At 43.1% G+C, this 22,104-nt stretch overlaps 1 protein-coding gene and 2 pseudogenes across 1 annotated transcript in view; 2 read left to right on the top strand and 1 right to left on the bottom strand.

The window, feature by feature from the left end:
- The first annotated feature begins 421 nt into the window (after nt 1-421).
- Nucleotides 422-22,104, top strand: part of TMC2 (transmembrane channel like 2) — a 59,246-nt gene continuing 37,563 nt past the window's right edge. Inside the window, exons 1-7 of the mRNA XM_006922015.2 lie at nt 422-452; nt 1,034-1,081; nt 6,545-6,860; nt 9,563-9,715; nt 16,523-16,613; nt 19,608-19,689; nt 20,044-20,150. Coding sequence (XP_006922077.1) covers nt 422-452; nt 1,034-1,081; nt 6,545-6,860; nt 9,563-9,715; nt 16,523-16,613; nt 19,608-19,689; nt 20,044-20,150 — 828 coding nt within the window. The remainder of the gene's footprint in view (nt 453-1,033; nt 1,082-6,544; nt 6,861-9,562; nt 9,716-16,522; nt 16,614-19,607; nt 19,690-20,043; nt 20,151-22,104) is intronic.
- LOC112471384 lies at nt 15,128-15,246 on the top strand (annotated as a pseudogene).
- LOC112471312 lies at nt 20,638-20,756 on the bottom strand (annotated as a pseudogene).

The raw sequence follows: 22,104 nt of genomic DNA, 5'->3' as shown, positions 1-22,104 counted from the left end.
CACAAATGTCCTAGAACTTCCTTGGTGCCTTGTCCTAACCAGGGACAGGGTAGAGGGAAAGGGCCCTGGAATGCTCCTCACACCTTCCCTGGCCAGGGATGAGCTGACAACTCCAGCCGCTCCAGGGCCCCTTCATTGTAAGCGATGCTTGAAACATGAGGCCACACCAGCCTCTCTCCAGGGAAACCTGAGGTGAGGAGTGTGCGGCAGGATTGAAGGACTGGGAACTCACAGCCTCACCTCTTTCCTGACTCCCACTTCACCCACCTCCGCATTCAGTCCAAGCCACGGAGCCCTGGCTGCCTGCACCTGGGAAGGGAGGCCAGTCACCATGAGGGCAGGAAAGCAGGCCAGGTTGAAGGTTCATGTAGACCAGCAAGCCGCGTGAGCCAGTGTGGGGGCCGAATCAGCCCCACTGACCATGAGTCGCCAACTAAAGGGCCTGGGGGAAGGTGAGTTGGTCCCTATCTCCAAGGGGCCCACCCACAGAGTTCTTGGGCAGTAGCCGGGGACTGGGAAGCAGAGGGGTCTTAAGAGGCACAGGGACCCAGGTTTGAGCGCTGAGCCTGCCACTTGCTTACTCAGCCACCTCAGTCCAGATATCCAACCTCCCCCTGCCTCATCCTGAGATGAAGGCAGCCATCATTTTTTGCAGGGCCTTTGGGTGGGTTCAAAAAAGGACATATGCAAAGCACTGTGCACAGTGCCTGTGTTACCGCTGAGCCACAGAGGCGGTCAGAGCCAACCAAGGTCTTTTTATCACTTATCCTTAGCAATCCCTTCAGCCGATTTGTCTGTCTGCCTTTCTGTCTGTCTGGGGAAGGAGGTTGTGGGGTTGTTCTGACCTCGACTTTTCAAGGGTGTCAGAGAAACGTCAAGACTCGAGACTCTGGAGCTTGTTACTAAAATAATGGGAGCCAGGTTCCCATCTGAGGCAGCTGTAAACCAGCTGAGGGTTCCCATAGTGAATGGGGTGGTACAGGGAAGGGGACTTTCTAGAGGTCAGCCATTCATTCCTGTCCATCTCTTACAGCAGAAGGTGGAAGAAGAGGGAGGATGAAGAACGGATCTCCAGGCACAGGTGAGATGGGGTGATGTGTGCCTGGGGAGCCTGCAGTGCTGGCTTAGGCTGGCAATTCAGCCACCATCTCTTTCATCCTCCTTCTTCCTTCCATCCTTCCCTTTCCCCACTCTCCCTCCTCCCTCTCTTTGTAAGGAAGCTTCCCAAGCAGGAGGTTTAATTGTGCAGGGAGGGGACAGATGCTGCACAGGAAGGGCCTACCCTCAGCCCTGGGTGTCAGAGCAGACACCCAGAGTTGGTGACACTTTGAGTTGAGTCTTGGTAAGTAGTGAACACTCACCAGGCTGGAGGCCAGGGAAGTGAGGTCCAGGCAGCTGGTAGGTGGTGGAGCCAGGACTCACTGACACCCAGGCCACCTGACTCCAGATGGCACACTCTTAACCTCCGCAAAGTACACGCACGCCCTCCCCCTTGCAATTTTCCCTTCCCCATAGGGAAGAGGAAATGGGTCATAATTTTCACTTCAGGGATCCAAATTATCAAGGGATTCAGTGAAGTTAAATCATAGGAATCTGTTAAATTAACTGAAACCCAATTACCCAAAGATTCCTGTTTAAAATCTCCTCTGGAATCACCTCTGAAGGGAACTGATACTCTATTCCTTGGGCTTATGTTCTACAAGGAGATGAAAAAAGAAAAATCTCTGAAAATACAAAGGTCTTTCTCAAAATAATAACACTTTATTATTCCATTAGTTGAAAAGGAGAGTCAGAACTCTCCCTCCTCCCGTATCATTTCATGAATGTACTTAACTGTTAAGGTCACTGAGTCGGAGGGTGAGCTGGACCTGCTGGTCCTTGCAGCTTCTCCTCAGCCTGTTTTTCACTCTGAATTATCTGTTTATGCTCCATTCAGGTGCATAAACGCAAGGAGGCCTGTTACATGGAAGGGAGTGCGTACTGGGCTTGCAGGTCTTCCTAATGTGGCAGCTGCCTGTCCAGCTCCTGAATTATGCATTACGTAAAGTCATTCAAAATTGACTCTCTCTCTCTCTCTCTCTCTCTCTCTCTCTCTAGGTTACTCTGACTGTGTTGTTGCAAGGTGGCAACTTCTCACATTTATTGAAGAAGATAATTACAGGAAGTCTTCTTTATATATATATATATATACACACACACACACACACACACACACACACATATATGTACATATATATGTATGTATATATGTACATAGAGAGAGAGAGTCATATGTACATATATATGTATATATATATAGAGAGAGAGAGAGAGTCAATTTTGAATGACTTTACGTAATGCATAATTTGTTTATGTAATGCATAATATTTAATATGTGTATATATATACATATATATACACACATTAAAAAACTAAAACAGCAGCTCGTTCTCTGTGCAGGAAAGGTTGGGAAGATTGAAGGGCAAATTCAAGCTTGCTTTCCACAGTCCACATGAATTTTGTTCAGCTGGGAAATGAGATTACAACAGGAGCTGTAGCTTGGGAAAAAAATGTTTGAACTCTCCGAGTTATCTGTACAGTTAACTGTACCAAGAACTCAGTACTTAGAAAAGAACTCATTACTGAGAAAACCATTTTATTAGGTGCCTGAGGACACACAGAATTCAGAAGAGGATGCAAGCATATATTGACTTTCTTATCCAGTCCTTTCAAGCCATATGGAGCCGATCTTGGATAGAGACCCAGGAGACTCTTTTTAATCCCTCGCCCACTCTCTCTGCTCCTCTGTACTCTCTGAGAGCCTAGCTCAGTTCTAGGGCTCTCCTTGAGGTCACAGCTACAGTGACACACATTTCCCCATATACGATCCCATGTCTTTGGAGGGAGTGAATTCATTTCTGACCAATCCTCCTCCAAGAGGGGGCTGAAGCCTCCAAGAGCCATGGGGAAGAGCATCTACAAGACAAACCATCTCTCGCTGGCTGATACTAACCAGCTTCCTAACCTAGATGAGTTGTTATTATGTTTAAATAATCTTTCTTTACGTTGTCTTACCAAAAACCTTTTTCTCATAGGAGATGAGAAGGAGAAGAAAGAGGTTGGGTAGCACTGGGTGAAGAAAACTTGTCTTGTCACACATAGGATTGACTGTCTTTGAGTCTGTAAATAGCACTCAGTACTGTTCTAAGTGCTTACACCAGTTATCTCATCTGGCCCAGAAGTAATCACAGAGACTGGAAACCAAGTCCCCAAACCAAGGAGATTGTTAATGGTGGAGTCAGACCCACGCTTGATGCCTATTCTTGCCTTCACAGCAAGTAAAACGTGCTCACAGGGCTCTACAGTGACTGGGAACCAGTGTCCCCACCCCACAACAGCCTCTTCAGTGCTGCTAGCATGATCCATTGGTGCAGACCACGCCCTCAAAGCATGCACCAGTATTACAGCCTCACCCTCCAGATGTCCACCCAGCTTCCCATGGGCACGTACTGCTCTCTGGGCAACCTCTTCCCTCCACATTCCTCACCCCAGTGCCAGATGGTACCCAAGGCTCAGCCCCGCCTTAGTCACCCATGCCCCAGACTCCTTGGCATTTCCATTGGGGCCCTTCAATCCTCTGTTTCCTCTGCCCAGAATTCTCCCATTTTGTGACCCCCCCCACGACCATCTCTACCCCTTTCTTCTCTTGATAAACTCCTGTTCATCCTTCAAGATTCAGAGTAAACATTAATCTTTTGTGAAACATATCCAATCACCCCAATTATAATTCATCACTCTCTCTTATTTCCATGGCCTTTTATTTTTAGTCTACTATTTATTCCTTTTTTTCAAAAAAATAAAATATGTTTTGCTGTCAAAATCTGGCTCCCTGAATATCAAGAACACAACTCGTTGATGAGACAAAGATGATTTATTGCTTACACCCAAAGCTGATTTATTGCTTACAGGCAGAGTTTTGGCAGTTTCTCAGAGAGGGGAAGGTAAGGTCAGAATTTAATGAGAATTAAAAGTTTGACTTGGGCAGTTCTTTCAAAGTGGGGACTTGGTTAGGATTGGGTAAGAATCATAATATAACAGTCCACAGTAAATAACAAGGCCAGGATTTGGAGGTAAAACATTAAAAGCATCTTAGGGTACAAATTGTGATTTTTTTTCATTGAAGAGTTGATGGATCTTTGTGGAAATCCTGTAATGAGCAATTAAGCCATTTGCTTGAGCAGGAAGCTTCTGGAAAAATAGTCACGCTAATGAAGACAGAAGCATAACACCAAGTCATCTTAATGTAGACACTAAGGTATAGTTTGGTTCCCCGTGTCCAGGAAGAGTGCGGGGTAGATGGTTTCAGTCCTCAGTCTTTGTGGTCATTCTTCAGCCCAAGCTGAACAGTTTTAGATGTATAGACAAATTGAGTAGAAAATTCAGAGAGTTCTCATATACAATCTTCTTTCTTCCTCTCTCTCCTGCCCCGCAGCTTCCCCTATCATTAACACTTTGTATTAGTGTGCTGCGTTTGTTACAACTGATCAACCAATATTAATACCTTATTATTAGCTAAAGTCCACAGTTTTCATCAGGGTTTACTCTTTGCATTGTGTATATGAGTTTTGACAAATGCATAATGTCATGCATCCTCCATTACAGTATCGTGCAAACTAGTGTATCCAAAAATAATGCCCTGTGCTCCACCTATCATTCCTCTTCCCCTCCCCTTCCACTGATCTTTTTACTGTCTCTATAGTTTTGTCTTTTTCAGAATGTCATTTAGGTGCAATCATAGAGTATATAGCCTTTTCAGACTGTCTTTCACTTACAAATATGCATTTCAGATTCCTCTATGTCTTTTTATGGCACAATAGCTCATTTCATTTATCAGTGAATAATATCCCATTGTCTGGATTACCAGTTTGTTTATCCATTCACCTACTGAAGGACATCTTATTTATCTTATTTGCCTCCGACTATAATTATAAATAAAGCGGATATAAACATTTATGTGCAGATTTTTGGTGGACACAAATTTTCAATTCATCTGGGTGAACACCTATCAGTGTGATTGCTGAATTCTATGGTAAACCTATGTTAGCATTGTAAGGAACTGCCAAACTGTTTTCCAAAGTGGCTATAACATTTCACACTCCTGCTAGCAATTATTGAGAGTTCCTGTTGCTCCACATCCTCATGAGCAATTGATGTGGTTAGTCTATTCGATTTAGTCCTTCTAATAAGTATATAGTAGTATCTCCTTGTTTTAATCCTCAATTTCCTGATGACATATGATGTTCACATCTTTCCGTATGCTTATCTACCATTTGTGTATTCTTTTGGGGAGTTATCTGTTCAGATTATTTGCCCATTTTCAAATTGAGTTGCTTTCTTATTGTTGAGTTTTAATAATTTGTTGTATACTTTGGATACAAATCCTTTGTCAGATATTTGTTTTGCAAATGTTTTCTTCCAGCCTGTGGCTTGTCTTTTTGTTTTCTTAACAGTGTCTTTTGCAGAGCAGAACTTTTTAATTTTAATGAAGTCCAATTTATCAGTTTTTCTTTCATAGGTCATGCTTTAGGTGTCGTATCTAAAATGTCTACAAAACCCAAGATCACCTAGATTTTCTCTTGTGTTATTAACTAAGAATTTTATATCTTGCATTTTACATTCAGATCTATGGTTCACTTTGAGTTAATTTTTGTAAAAGGTAGAAGGTCTATGTCTAGATTATTATGATTTTTTTTTTTTTTTTTTTTTTTTGCACATAATGCAATATCCAGTTGTTCTGGCACCATTTATGTGAGTCTATTTCTGGGCTCTCTGCTCTGTTACATTGATCTATTTGTCTGTCTTTTCACTAATACCACACCGTCTTGATTACTGTAGCTTTATAATAAGTCTTGAAGTTAAATAGTGTCTATCTTCCAACTTCGTTCTTCTCCTTCAGTATTATGTTGGCTATTCTGGATATTTTTGAAATTATTCAAAATGGTTAACTCTAATCCTGCTTACCCTGCCTCACTCATTCCTTCTCTTGGAAACTACAATAAAGGCTCTTGCCCATATGTTCCTTCTCTCCCTCTGGCTCTTGACTGAACCTATGGCCCTGCATGGCAGTGTTGAGGAACAGGGCCTGAACCAGCTCTGCTGCTCCCACTTCCTACCCTTCCCCTCATGCCAGGCAGAGGCATGTGAGGAGGCAAACCCTACAGAGTGGAGGCAGCCAGGCCCTTCCTGTCTCAGTGGTCCAGCCTTATTAAACAGAGGCCTATGCTTGGCCTTGACCCTGGGGGTCAGGAGATGACTCAGCTCTGACCCCAAGGGACTGCACACACAGGAAAAGGAAAGGCATGAGGTGAAGCAAGGGTATGGGAGTGCCAACTGGTCAAAGGAGGGAGACACTAATCTCATCCCAGACCAAAGGCTCCAAAAGAGGTGGCCTTTGGAGCCAATAAGCCTTAGGAAGCATCTTGAACATCCAGTTTCTCATAGCTGGAGACATTCTCCTGGGGTTGAGGTCAGTGAGGTTAGAACTGTCCATTTCCTGCCCCTGCAGGTGACAGGTCTGGGAGGAGACCCTCCAGGAAGCAGGCCCCCAAAGCCAAGGGTGTGGCGGGCAGGTGCAGAGACCCACCTGGCCAGAAGGAGCAGGCCAGTGGCAGCCCAAGGGCGGGCTCCCCCAGGAGGAAGCAGGCAGAGCACAGAAGACGAGAGGAGCTGGGGGAATGGAAGCGGAGCACTTCAGAGAGGACTCTTGAGGGGAGGAGGAAGAGGGATGGGAGGACTTCTTTCAAGGAGCAGAAAGCACCCCTGAAGAAGGAAAAGGAGATGCAGAGGAAGGAAGAGATACGGAAGCAGCGGAAGAAACACAGGTGTGTTGTGCCTGATTCAGGTGCGTCTTCAAGTGTGCTCTCCTTCCTTTCAGGCCCTTCTCCCTCCCCTGACGAGGGACCCATGTCCTCTCCTTTGTGAATAGGTGACCCCTGCTTTCTCTTTGCCCCCTTTGCCACTGTCCAGCTCTCTGCCTCTGGGGCAGAACAAGGAGGAGAATACAGCCATTCAGGTGTAGTGATCACTGGGCACGCTTGACTCCAAAGCCTCACGTTGAACCAATGCAAGTGGAAACTCCCAGTGGGATGTGACATGAGCGGGGTGGGGCAAACCCCAAGTCTCCTGAATTTCAGCGGGTAACTCACCACAGCTCTCGCAGGGGACATGAGAAAAATGAACAAAATTGGACTTAGGACTCATCGGAGGGCTTTAAGCATATTTTTCCAATCTGGATCCATGTCCTCTTCTGTAAAATGGAGCATTGATCTCAAAGGATTTCAAGGGTTCCACTAGCTCTGAAATTCTAGAATTTGGGGGTTTGCTCTCTCTGTTTCGTTTCCTTTGTTCATTAGCATTAGCACACATGGGTGATGGACAGAGTCAGCGAGGAGGAATTTTATTTCTATGTTCTGCTCCCAGTTTTGATGGGACATCTCCCTCTCTTTGCCTCTCTATTTTGCTTTCCTCACTTCTCAGGATGTTTTAAGAATGCCTGTTGGTAATGGGTGGGAAGGTTTTTGAAACAATTGGAGGTCTCAGGATTATGGTAAAGTCGAAGCTCCTCCCCACTGGATTCTGATAAACCCTCTTTGCCCACACCCTCAGTTGTCACTCAATGTACCCGTCCACCTTTAAGGAGACAAGACTCAGGCCCTCAAATGGGGCTGCAGATTTCCTGTCACCCATGCCAGCCCTCCCCAGCTCAGTTAGGGCTTTTGTCTACTGTCTGGTTGTCCCTGGACATGATAAAGGATGCATAGTGCCCTTAGCAACTTAAAGAGAACTTGAATGCATCATCGATGGGCCCCAGTGTGTCTTGAACTTTAGAGGGAGATTTGCACCGTCCTAAATGGACCACAGGGGTCCTGATGGCAGATGCAAAGTAAGGGGTACAGACAAGGACTCCTTAATGCCATTTTTCACTGATGCCATGGCAGGGCACAGAGGAATGAAAAAGACTCAGCCCTGTTCCCCAGATGCTGACAGTATAGCAGGGCATCAGTCACCATAAGATGATACAGAAAGCAATATTCATATGAGAAAGGATTTGATGAGGGGCTGGGCACCAGGGTTCCTCCAAGGAGAAGATAAGCATTTTAATAAGTCTTTTGAAGCACAAGTAGAATTGGAACAAGCAATGACTGAATGCCCCCTAGACTGAGGGAACACCCTATACAAAGACTCAAAGGCAGCTATCAGGGGGTGTGCATTAGGAGTGGCAAAAAATCCCTGTGCTCTAAGCTTTCCAGTGTTCAAGAGCTAAGGGCCTCTTCTTTCCACCTCCTTCCTATGACTTCTCCTTTGCTCCTCAGGAGCTCATCAGAAGCCGACACTAAGGGAGGCTGCTGCAAACTGGTCTCTAGCGCCAGGGGTAAACCTAAGCCCATATTCTGATATTTCCATTTATGAACGTTGCTGAGAAGGCTGCCCTGGCAGAATCCTTCCTAGCCCCTCCCTCATTACACCCCTCACCCTCAGCTGAGAGTCATTGTTTCTATGAGTGAAAGAGGCTGTAAGGAGCACACACAAGAACTTGAATTTGTGGTAGCCAAGCACATTGTTTTGTCTGTGAGATGCTGAGGGTCATCACATGACTGGGTTTCCAGCAGGACGTTCTCCGCAGCTGTGCTGTTCAATGCACTAGCCGCCAGCCGCACGTTGGGCACTTGAAATATGGCTAGTGTGACCAAAAAACTGAATTTCTGATTTAATTTAATTTTAATTCAATGTTAATATTACTGAGTTGACACGAGAGTTAGTAAACTTACTTAACCTAGACAGACAGATGTAAATCAATTTAAATTTGAAGCCAGAGCATTTCTTCTAAAAAGAAAAATTATTTTGTCGGTACAGATGGGAATGTCAAAGGAAACTTATATTCTACTTGATTCATTTATCATGAAACTTTTAAGTATGTCAAACAATTTGGGTATGTGAGTCTACTTTTTTTCAACTATAAATTTTATTAAATTCGAATAACAGATTAAATATGTTCAATGAAAATTTATTGTCTGAATTGACATGCACTGTGAATGTAAGATGAACACTGAATTTTGAAGACAGTACAAAAAGAATGTAAAATATCTCAATAATTTCTATATTGATTACATGTTGAAATTATAATTTTTGGATAAATAAAATGCATTATTCAAATTAATTTTACCCATTTCCTTTTACCATTTTAATGTGGGCTACTAGAACATTCAAAATTATAGTACATAGTTCATGTTATATTTCTACTGGGAAGCACTGTGCTATAGTGTGGTTTATGGGGAGGACTCAAAGAAATTGAGTTTGGAGAGACAGCCCTCCAAGTGCCTTGGGCTACTGGACAGAGTTGTGGCCTCCTCTGACAGGCAGGGGGCGTCAGTGAGGGCTTCTGAGCAGGGGCAGGCGTGTGAGGGGTGGTCAGAGCTGTGAGTGTCGGGAGCATAGCCCACCTTCCTGTCGAGCTCTGGGCTGGTCCACATTCCCCGCTAGCCTCCTTTTCATTCTTTTCTGCTCCGCCCTGGCTTTCCTTCAGATCACCTTCTGTAGCCTCCGGTACCTCTGGCAGGGCATCTCTGTCGGAGGAGGAGCTGGCCCGGATCTTGGAGCAGGTAGAAGACAAGAAGAAGCTCATTGCTACCATGCGCAACAAGCCCTGGCCCATGACAAAGAAGCTCACGGAGCTCAGGTGAGCAGGCGCTGGCGGCCAGGGCCTCTCAATGTCTAAAGGCTCCGCTCCTTCTGAGGACGGGGGACATCCTCCTCTCTGCTGCAAGGGGCCTAACAGGAAGGGGGATTCACCCTCCCACTCTGCTTTGGTCCCCCTCTCCCCTGTGTCCCCTGCACAAACACAGTGCTGAGGTGGTTGGTGTTATAGCCGAGACGAGGGTGGGCCAGGGCTGTTGATTGAGACCCTGCTGTTGGCCATTGAGCAGGGCCAGGTGAGAGAAAGGAAAGATCATGGTGCTCTAGCTATGTCCCTTCACTGCCTGGCTGCCCCTTCTGTCTCGTACCCCACCTCAGCTGGTGGTTTCTGTGCCTCCCTCACAACCCAACACAGACATGCCTTCCTTGGAGGCTTTCTATGATCCCCGACCTCAACAAATTCAGACAGACCTCTCTGTGTTCTTTAAGTGCCCAGAATCTCTCCATATGTAGCACACTCCCACTCGTGGAGAGCAAGGAGGGCGTCTGTCTCCACTATTCTCGTGTCCCAAGTGCCTAACACAAGGCCAAGCATGCAATGATGCTCTGTGAATATTGCTCTGGCCTCTACCCATGCCCCTGACTCCTATTTTCAACTCAGAAGCTTCTCTGGTTTCCATATGAAAGGCTGGCACACCAAGCATTTGGTGATTCTTGACTCTCTACTGTAGTTTTGAGATAAGGGCAGGAGTCTCATTGATTAACTTCTGGTTTTCTCCTAAAAATTTCCATCCAACATTATCATTTTCCCCAAGTCTTTCTTGATTGTTTCTGCCACAGGTGTGGAGGTAAAACTTCCTTTCCTCTTTCCTCTAGAAAGCCATTTTTCCTGGCTCCTCTCACACCTGAGTTTCCTCATTGTTCAAGTCAACGCCTCCCCTTTTCTTACATAGAACAATCTAGAAGACTTATGTGTGTTTGCCCCCAAAAGGCATAGCAAAGATGTTGGCTGCACAAAGCCAATGCAGACCCTGACAAGGGTTCAGGCAGAGCTTACTCCACTGCCCTGCAAATTAGTACATTGTCTCCTACGTGACTGCAGGGAGAACTGCCTGCCTGCCATGCCTCCAGGCCAGTGCCGACCCTCAGAGCTTCTGGGATGATGGAAAGGCTCTAAATCTGCACTAACAGAGCAGCCAATAGCCACATGTGGCTACAGAGCACTTGAAAAGTAGATAGTGCGATTGAGAAAATGAATTTTTTATTATATTTTAATTTATTTAAATTTAAATCATCACATGTGGTGCGAGATGAGCACTGGATTTGGAAGACAGTACAAAAAGAATGTAAAATATCTCATCAATAATTTTTTATATTAATTACATATCGAAAGTGTAATTTTTTAATATATTGAATTAAATGGCTACGGTTTGAGCTTCAGGTACAGCGCTGGGCAGTGGCCAGCTGCCCTTTGTCTGAGTGTCTTCCCCCTGCTCCCTCAGGGCCAGATTCTTCCTCCTGTTAGCCGGAGTAGTACAGCTTTCTGTCACTCTAACAGAACGTCACCACTACTCACGTGTCACCTGAACACATCTTTTATTAATGGTGGAAAAAGAGCAAACTTGATGCTTATGGAAATGAGATCTCTAGCTGGTTGAAAGTCTCAGGAACCTTGAAAATCCCCCAGGGCTCTTTAGCTGCCCAGAGGAGAAGTCCGACATCCCCGCCAGGCGATTCCTGCCCTTGGTGGGGGTGGGAAGTGGCTAGGGCCTGAGACAGTGAAAAGACTTGTCTCTCACTGGCTCACCGGGGCAAGGCTCCTCCCTCCTCCTTTTTCCCTCCTTCTTCTTCCCTCTCCCAGACTAAAATCTAAGGCTCTCTAGCCTCTGAGGTTCCCCTCCATCCTGTGCCTGTTCCTAGGTCTCTGCTTTCTGCCAGCCCACCTGGCTAATTCATACACACCAGTAAGGCTGGGACCACACGTCCCCTTTGCGAGGAAGCCTCCATTGCTCCTCTCCGCATTCAGGCGGAGTTATTTACTGGCCCTCTGATCCCCAAGGCACTGTCCACTCACTTGATTGGGTGCTCTTATTTACAGAACCATGTCTTATTCATCTACTAATATTCTTTCTTTTTTATATATAGCCAACATGTGTCTTATTCATCTACTAATATTCTTTCTTTTTTATATATAGCCAACATGTGCTCCCTATGTGCTGGGCACTGTTCTGAATGCTGTATGTGTAACAATTCATTCCATCCTCATAACCACCCTGTGGTGCAGGTAGTACTATATGACTGTCCCCATTTTAATGACGAGCAAACTGTGACACAGAACAATCTAGTAATTTGTCCAAGTTCACACAGCGAGTTAAGTGCCCTGGCCAGGATTTGAATTCAGGAATTTTGTCTCCAGAACCTGCGCTCTTAATTTGTAATCACCTCTCCAGAATTACTAGACATTCTGGAATGTACCCCTTTGCCTCCTGTATGATTTGCTCTTCTGGCAATGAAGTCTTCAGCTGCAGATAGCGTCTCCAGACTGTATCCTCTTTTTTTAGAAGCAATGGTGTGGGGACCTCAGGCAGCTGGCTGACCTGGGCATAGCTGTTGTAGACAGTAGAAGAAGGATGGCAAGGCATAAAGAGCAATAGCACTGAGTTGGGGCAAGCCCATGTTCACCTTCCACCACATCTGGGTGGCTATTCAAATCCTGTCCGTCTGATTTCCTTCTCTTAACCTCTATGAGCCTCACACTCCTCATTTGTAAAATAGGAATAATAATTTCTACCTTGCAGAGTTGTTCTGACAAATTAAAAATATTTATATTAAGTGCCCAGCACATAATATGCGATTGATAAACAGTAGTTATTGCTATGATTAAAGCTTGAACATCTTTTCTGCCAGACACCATGCTGAGCCCTGAGAGATGAGGATGGGGAACAGAGATGAATCAGAAAAGATATTATTAATGGAAAGAATTAATAATGACAAAAGGTGGGCTGTGGTGTTAGCAAAAGAGCTTCAAGTGCCCATGAGTCAGGGATGTTTGCTTTAATCGTTAAATTAACCAAGTGTATCCCTTAGCTTTGTCTGATAATTAGAAAATTATCCAAACTGTTTGCTTTCTTTCAAGAGATGAAGAATTCCACTTCCGGGAAGACAGAGTAGACATACCCACTAAGTACAAAGAGTAGACATACCCACTAAGTAAAACCCTGGACATTACATGTAAAGCAAACATAAGGAGACTCAAAAAGGTATAGAGAAGGAGGCAGACTAACTAAGAACCTCAGGACCAAGGGAATGACAGGGCATTGAGTTCTAGGGTTTGTTTCTTTTTGCCTATATATCCCAGACTGGAGAAGCTGGCAACCCAGAAACAACGACAACCATAAACAAAAAAATTTCCTAAAGAAAAGCCTGCTCTCTCTGGTCAAAGGACCAAGAAAGGGACAGCCTGGCAAGACAGAAAACTTCTAGACAATAACAACCCTATTCCAGCCAAACCCCACAAACAAAACAGCAGCCCCACCCAGCCAAGTGGATAAAAGCCAAGTGGAGAAAGCTAGATTTTCTTCCCTTGCCAGATTATAACATGGCACCTCCAACATCCCCACCAGGGTGGTGCAAAGAAGACTGAGTGGGGAGCAGAAGCTTTCATCTCCACTAGGCAGTAATGAGTCCTCTCTCTCCCTCTCTCACTGGTGTGAGTGGAGGCCACATGGAGAGTGTGGACTTTTATCACCACCTGGCAATAACAAGATGTCCCTCCTCCTTAGGATGACGTGAGCAGAAACCTGGTCGGGGAGCCCGAACTCCCATCCCTGCTTGGCAGTAACAAGGAGCTCTTGGGTGTCAAAACAAGTCAAATGAAGAACCTAAATTTCTACCTGGAAGTAACCAGATGGCATCACTCTTTACCTACTGGAGCAGTATCAAAGGACACCTGCTAAAACACAAGATTCAAATAAGAGCCAGAATCTCATAATATCCCAAATGTCCAGGCTTCAGTTAAAAACCACTCCATCATACCAAGAACCAGGAAGATCTGAAGCTAAAAAATAAAAGACAGTCAACAGACATTAACACCAAGATGGCACAGATGTTAGAATTATCTGACAAAGATTGTAAAGAAACTATCATATTATGAACACAAGAAACAAATGAAGAAATAGAAAGTCTAAGAAAAGAAATAGAAGATATAAATATGAACAACTAGAAATTTTGGATGTAAAAAACACAATAACTGAAAAATTTAAAAACTCAATGAATGGGTTCAACAGCAGAATGGAGAGAACAGAGTGAAAAAAAAGTGAAGTTGAAGATAGAACAAGAGAAATTACCCAATCTGAACAGAGAGAAGATATTCTGGGGGGAAAAGTGAACAGAGCCTCGGAGACGTGTGGGACTATCATAAACGATCTAACATTAGTGTCTTCTCCAAATCCCTTGCCCTGGATATCAAGGGGGAAAAGGGAATCCAGAAAAAGAGAAAGAAGGTGAGACTGAAAGTCTTCAAAGAAATAATGACTGAGAATTTCTCAAATTTGGCCATTGTCCTTTGTCTGAAAGGACAGTGCTGACAAGGAGGGAACAGAAGCACTTTACAGAAGTAAGATTTGCAACAACTGGGATGTGTAGGAGTTAGTGTTTCTATAAACCAAATACTATCTCTGATAAGGAAAAACATGATAGTTTGGATCACAGGTAACATGTTTAAAGGAGTTTGCTGTAAAAACATTAGTTATTATTTACATACCTTCACCAGATCCAGAAAAGCTTGCTGTGTCCATCACAATTCTTTTTTTTTTTTAAAGAGAGAAAATAGACAAATTTTATATATACATATGTATGGGAACCCCACATACATGATCGAGTCAGAGACTCTACATGCTCAAGAGGTTCCTCCATCAAAATTCTTAAACCAGGTGGACTCTTCACAGGGAATGGTCCTCGGAGTTTGATCCCAGCGCTGGGTGCCCTTCCCCTGAGGGCTCTCTGGGGATCTGGACACAGTCTGGGCATCGAGAAGAAAAGTATTTGCTGCCAGGCTCAATGGCTCAGGTGCAAGAGCTGACTTTCCCTTTTGAGAATTCTCATCTGAAGTCCTCAAATCTTAAAGGTTGGCACATTTAAATTCACAAACTCCAAGAGCTTACAAGCCTCTGCACACTCGTAAGATGGACACACAAAGACAAAAATACGAATTTCAGGAAAACATACTTTGGTGTCTCAGAGATGTTGGTAGTCACAGAAAACTCACTGCCAGGATATGTCCTTCCTAAATGGGGAACAGGGAGCTGATCCCATTATGGAGCTTTGATCCCATACAACCCAGCTGTCGACCCTGGGCTCAGGACCTAGACAGTCGGCCTCATCAATATGGAGATAGCATTGAGATACCCTAATAAAACCAGCCTCTGGATTAACCTCAGGTTAGAATGTGACTTTGGTCTATGGCCATGCTACCCTGAACAAGCCTGATCCTGTCTGATCTCGGAAGCTAAGCAGGGTCAGGCCTGGTTAGTACTTGGATGGGAGACCACCTAGGAAGACCAGGTGCCGTAGGTGTAAAAGATAAAAAAAAATAAGGGATTGTAAACTGACAAGGTCCTTGCAATTTGTGAGGTCAACCAAGGGTTGGCTCACCTTAAAAAAAAAGAATGTGACTTTGATACATGTCAACAGCCTGCACGTGCACTTTGGAGGTAGTATAGGTATGGTGTAGCGAGCTGTGGGGGCTGTAGTAATAGCTGTGAGACACACAGCTCCACCACGTCTCTTCTGTCTACCTTGAGATGGACTTCATTCTTCTTCCACCTGTTTGGGTTTATCCAGTGGTTGCTGATAAACTAGTTCTCTGGGGGGCAAGATGAGGAAGTCCTTTTTTGTAACATTGGCTGATTTCCATGATCTAAATACTGCCACCATGGTCAATTTCAACCTCCTAACAGTTCAACAACTGGTCGACCAAGTTCCTGAATAGTTCACAGTAGGTTCTCAGGAGCCAGTCCTCACCACCCCAGGATATTTAATTGATCCATGTGTTTCTCATCCAACCTTTCTTGGATGTTCACTCACTCATTCAACATTCATGCAATTCACAAATATCTACTGAATGTCGTATTCACTTTCTGTTGCTGCTGTAACAAACTACCATAAGCTTAACAGTTTAAGACAACACTCATTTGTTAGCTCACAGTTCTATCAGTCAGAAGTCCAGCATGGCATGGCTGAATTCTCTGCTCATGATCTTACTGGGCTAAAACCAAGGTATCAGCAGGGCTGCATTCTCATCTGGGGATCTGGGTTCTTTTCCAAGCCCACTGATTTTTGTCAGAATTCATTTTTTCTCTTACTTTCAATGCATCATCTTCCAGAGGGGCCCGAGCAACAAAGGGTCGAGAATTCTACTTCTAATTTCCCTGCTTTCCATTCTACCACATCTCTCCCTCTGACTCTTCTGCCTTCCTCATCTCTTTTTAAGGGCTCAAGTGATTACAGTGGGCCCTTTCAGATCATCCAAAATAATCTCCTTATTTAAAATGAGTGATGTTTACATATGCAAATTCCCTTTTGCCATTCATGAGTGTACCACTATGGGGCAAAGGTCATGAGAGCCAAAATTCTGCCTATAGGTGCCTACCCTGTAGGAAGCAAGCACTATGCTTGCATTTGGGAGATTTCAGGGACAAAGCAGACAAAATACCCTTCCTTCATGGAAATTAAATTCAACTAGGAGTATAAAAACACTTAATGCTTTTAGCCACATAGACACCATCATAGTTCAGATTTCTTTTGGTTGGACATTAATTGAATTCCTGCCCCCTTTTTTTTTCCTAATCAGGGAGGCCCAAGAATTTGTGGAGAAGTATGAAGGAGCCTTGGGAAAGGGGAAAGGCAAGCGACTCTACGCCTATAAGATGCTGATGGCTAAGGTGTGTGGTACAGAGGCTGCAAAATTCTGAATCTGGGTCATCATGATAGGCACCTCCCAGCCTCATCATTGTGTCCAGCTCCCCCAGAATCCTGAACATGAGGTCCAGTTGACCATATCAGTTCATCCAGAAATGGAAACCAGCTGTACCCTGTCAATTTCTCTACACCTATCTTTGAGGGTTTCTATATATTTGACACTCGTTTCCTCTCCAGGGAAGAACTAAACTCATGAAATTAACAATATTAATTTCTTATTTTCGAAACCCTAAATATTGTTTGATGAATCATCCACTCTAATCGAATACCTTGATAATTTGTCATGTATTCCCTGGTTATTCATGTTCTAACTTTTACTTGGGGCCATTTTGATATTTCATATTTTTCCCAAAACTTGATCATTTCATTAAGATTTTCATATGCATTGCCAGAAAGTTGCAGATGGTGGTCCCATAATTTTTGTAATTATTTTCTGTATACATTGGGGTTGAATCTTTTTTATTCCTAATATTATTTTTCTCCTTTTTCTGTTTTAATTGCTTGACTACTATGAGTCATTTTATTAATTTTATCTAGAAACTATTTACCAATTAACAACTGCACACTCAGATCTTTTCTTTCCAGCTGAAGACTGTGCTCTTTAAATATATCTTTGATAAATGATTTTGTTCAATCGTGTTTCTTTCTAAATAGTTCTAGCTTCTTCCTTTGGAAAAAGATGGCTGCCCTGTATTTACCTTCCCTCATTGTTATTAATTCTTTGCTCTCTCTCCCTCTTTGCATTCTCAGAAATTTCTCAGGTTTATTATCAATATCATTTAATCAATTTTCTTGTCTCTATTACAGTATAATGTTTATTTTCATTTTATTACTGAACTTTTAGCTACTTTGTAATCCTTCCACATTTCACCTATATTGTAAATCTCAAATTTTTATCCTTTGCTCTAGAAGTCATATTTCTTATATCCGTTAAGAATGCTAAATCATTTCTCAAAATTTGTTTATGTATCCTAGAGGAACTGCTTTCCAAAAATTTCAAAGCATGGTGTCCCCTTTTCTTTGTTCTGCAGTACTATTTCTCAGGCTTCACTGGTTGTTTTTAGTCATTCAGATCCTGATTTCCTCCACAGACCAGATGTATAGCTTGCCTGGGTCTTGTTCAACTACTATTTGAAATCTTTTTTCCTATATGTAGCTGGAGAGCAAGATGCACAACTAATAACCTAGTCCCAGAGCAGCAGCTACCATCTCACACAGCCTGAGGAAGAAGGGTATGGGAGTCTTCTCCTGCCCACTCCCCAGCCCACTTTTCTGATCCTCTAAACCAATGAAGGATAAAAGCTTCCAAGTAGAGCTTCTTCCAGAAGCTTCCTTTGGCTCTGCCCCATCTCCGGGGTATCACTTTTCAGGCCCAAATGCCCACAGCCTTGAGGGGCTGTCAGATGGTTGCCAAGTGACCAACTGGCAGGCTGTGTCTTCCAGGCCTCACTTGGCAGTGTTCCCTACTCCTGTAGGCCCTCTGCCTTGCAAGCCTATATTTTGGATTGATTTTATCAGTGCCCTGACAGGAGATCCATCTCTCGAAGGAGGACTCACATTGATAGAGCTGATGAGACTGATATATAAAACTGGATGCCAGATCATTAATTTACAAAGAGACGTAAGTGGTGAAAGAACTGAAAAATTGAAATCCACATCAGCAGTGCCTTTTATTTTTAGGTGAGTTAGTTATATGGGAAGCTAAGCCATATCTCAAGTCCAGTCTATTCGTTTGCAATGAAAAATCACTGCCATAGAAACCAAAATCTTCAGAGCACAGGTGATGGGCAAATGCTTTCCTTATAGACAGACCTACATAAGAAGCCAAATAAGCCAAAGATGATTTGAGCACAGAATCAGTACTAAGAAAAGGAGATGAAGCAATGGGACTGGAGTGCCCAATGTCCACTGTCTGCCATTTCCCACATCCCTCCCTTCCTGCCTTCGGGATATCTTTGCCATTATTATCAACCTGTCTTTTGCTTATGGACCCCTCTTTTCCTTTGCATCTGTGACCATCTCCCTCTTCGAAAGGTGATTTCCTTCCTTAGGTAGTACTCTCCCAATCAGGATATCATCAAAACCTTCAGATAAATTTTCTCTTTTGTCCTTTAGTGAATTTATAAGAGAAAATCTCATTTCCTTTATGAACGAGTTCTTAGGATACCTTCGTAATAATATAAACTGACTTTAGGATCTTCTCCTTACTACTTCTCTGCTGTTGTCTATGCATTTTTAACATTCCAAATGGATTTATTTCCAGGGAATGGGGCTTTTGGAGATCAGCCCCTTCAAGAGTTGACAAATGTTCACCCAGCCAGCACACAGGCAACTACTCATGTTTCTGACTGGTACAAACTCTGAGTGTTGGAGCTAGGAACAGACTGTGGAAAGGGGCAGGATGGCTTCTAACTTCTTTCAGGAAAAAACAGGCTATTGTTTCACCAAGAGAAAAATGGGAAACCATGGGCTGCGGCCTCTACCAGTTTTGCCAGCATCATGGTTTAGCAATAGTTTCTATCAGATTTAGGTAGTTGGCTGTCTGCCAAATGTGGTGTGAGAATTATGAGATTTCTTTTTTCCCTTGAATTTTTGTTTTAAGGTAAAGGAAGTTGTATCAGAGCTTTCTAACCCAATTTGATCCCCCAAACCAGAAATTATACACAGAATATCTAAGTTCATATATAAACTGTCCAAACCTAAAATTTTGTCAGCATTGTAGACAAATTCAAGGTATTGTGTTGTCATGGCTTCTTTCTCACTCCACGTCTGACTTTGGAAATTGAAGATTTAATATCCACCTCTAGCAGCCTGGACTGAGCAACTCCAAGATGGTACCCTCACCCACATGTCAATGTCATGTTGACAAGTCAACATCAATGCGCACCTCTGACATGCCCCTCCAGGCCTCAAGGCAGCATGTAAATGAACTGAGAGTGTTACCTGTTTAATTTCAGAAATGGGTCAAGTTTAAGAGAGACTTTGATAATTTCAAGACTCAATGTATTCCCTGGGAAATGAAGATCAAGGACATTGAAAGTGAGTATTTTGGTGTCTGTTTTTAGTTGGTTCAACGAAGAGTTTTCCAAGGGCTGGGATTGTGTTGTTGACCTTCTGATTAGATTATTATATAGGTCCTGATGTATTTTTTAAAAATGCTAGTTAGACAAAAGATTTAAATTGTGCTTCTTCACTTTCTGATTGTGGGAGCTTAGGCATATCAGTTAAGTCCATAGACCCTCTGGTTATTTATCTGGAAAAAGCAAATGGAGATCACAATGTCCATTTCACAGACTGACTTGAAAACTGGATCCATCATACACATCGAGTACTCTGTGCCATTAACTTCCTCCTTCTGTAACACTTAAATCCCACCATCTTTTCCTTCTCTAGGTCACTTTGGTTCTTCAGTGGCATCATATTTCATCTTTCTCCGATGGATGTATGGTGTTAACCTCGTCCTTTTTGGCTTAATATTTGGTCTAGTCATAATACCAGAGGTAAGAAAAGAACTTCCTATATCTTTAGATAGTATTGAGGCTTATCATGACCACCATCTTCATTTATATATATATTTTTTAACACCTACAGCACTTAGTATTCCAAGGTGGTCTCCCATCCAAGTACTAACCAGGCCCGACCCTGCTTAGCTTCCGATCTGGAAAAAGCAAATGGAGATCACAATGTCCATTTCACAGACTGACTTGAAAACTGGATCCATCATACACATCGAGTACTCTGTGCCATTAACTTCCTCCTTCTGTAACACTTAAATCCCACCATCTTTTCCTTCTCTAGGTCACTTTGGTTCTTCAGTGGCATCATATTTCATCTTTCTCCGATGGATGTATGGTGTTAACCTCGTCCTTTTTGGCTTAATATTTGGTCTAGTCATAATACCAGAGGTAAGAAAAGAACTTCCTATATCTTTAGATAGTATTGAGGCTTATCATGACCACCATCTTCATTTATATATATATTTTTTAACACCTACAGCACTTAGTATTCCAAGGTGGTCTCCCATCCAAGTACTAACCAGGCCCGACCCTGCTTAGCTTCCGAGATCAGATAAGATTGGGCACGTTCAGGGTGGCATTATCAAAAAAATGAAACAGTCATTCATTTTTAAATTCTGTACTCATATCAATTACCCAGATAGCTCAGTACAAAAAAGAAATGGAACCAAAATATTTGTATTTCTGAATTAGGAGGCAGATACTATATTTCTTTACCTCTCATTTTACTTTAAGATTAGTGGAGGATTAATATCTCAGTGAGTTTTTTTCTTTTCTTACCCTGAAAAAAAAAGGGAGAGGGATAGAATGCATTATATCATAATTTATTACCAAAAAATATTGCATTTGAATAGCACTCCTTACTATTCCTTCAGATATAATCTTATTATGGATATTGAATTCTATATTACTTTAAAAGTATACTTACAAATATGTCATTAACTAGTCTTTATAGATACACCTGGAAAACTAGGGTTATGAGTTCACTTAGTCCCATGTATACCCTTAAGCTGCAGTTACTCTCTGACGTAGATATAAGGATTTTAAGTCTTCCAACAAGTGTGTACAAGTGTTTTGCCGCAAGCCTAGTTCTCTCCAAGGGGAAAATATCATCAGACATGAACTAGAAGTTTCACTTCTTCCCTCCATAGCCAAGGAAGTATCAGTTTCCCCAGCAGCCACTGGGAAAATTTACCTTCACAGAGCTTTTGCTTTCTTCCTGGGAGTTTTTGATCCCAAATGGATTTATTTCCATGAGGAGAGAGAACATTAAAATGCTGTAGGCCAATGAGACATTACTGGAATTTTGCTATATGGTGGTCCACAAAGGCAGTCTTTGAGGAAAGTCAGATAATTTTAAGGACACTGAGTTTTTCTCTTAAAGAAAACATTAAATTTTATTTAATTTTTATAAGTTGGTACAATTTATAAATATTTCATATCAAGGGGGACATTTGTTTGAAACAATGAAAACAGAGGTTGATATATTCCAATGAAGCAGCCAAGACCAGAACTGTCCAGGCAAGAGCACCTTGACTGGATTGGATGGTGATTGGGAAAGTCAACGGGAGTAGGGTTGGGGGAAGGAGAGAGGAGTGGGGTTGGCTGGAATGAGGAGCCCTGGGCAGGGAGTGGGTACAACTAGGAGAGTGGGAAAGAGGCAAAGACCAGTTAAGAGCCTGATACAATAGCTCAGTCCCAGACAGGGTATTACCAATGGGAATGGATTAAAAGAAAACCAGAGAGAAGTAGAACAGACAAAACTTGATGACAGGTTGGATAACAGCAGTCAAGGATGTCAGGTTTCCCAAGATGGCTTCCTAGTTAGGATAATGGGAAGTTGGCCACATGGGAATCACACACATCCAAACTCATTGCAAATTGCCCTGTTGGCCAAAGACACAAATAACTTCAGGGACCAAGGGTTTTCAGCATAAGC

This window comes from Pteropus alecto, unplaced genomic scaffold (assembly GCF_000325575.1).
Source record: "Pteropus alecto unplaced genomic scaffold, ASM32557v1 scaffold45, whole genome shotgun sequence".
Taxonomy (NCBI): Eukaryota; Metazoa; Chordata; class Mammalia; order Chiroptera; family Pteropodidae; genus Pteropus; species Pteropus alecto.
The sequence above is the reverse complement of the archived record's forward strand: the minus strand, read 5'-3'. Positions and strand labels throughout refer to the sequence as shown.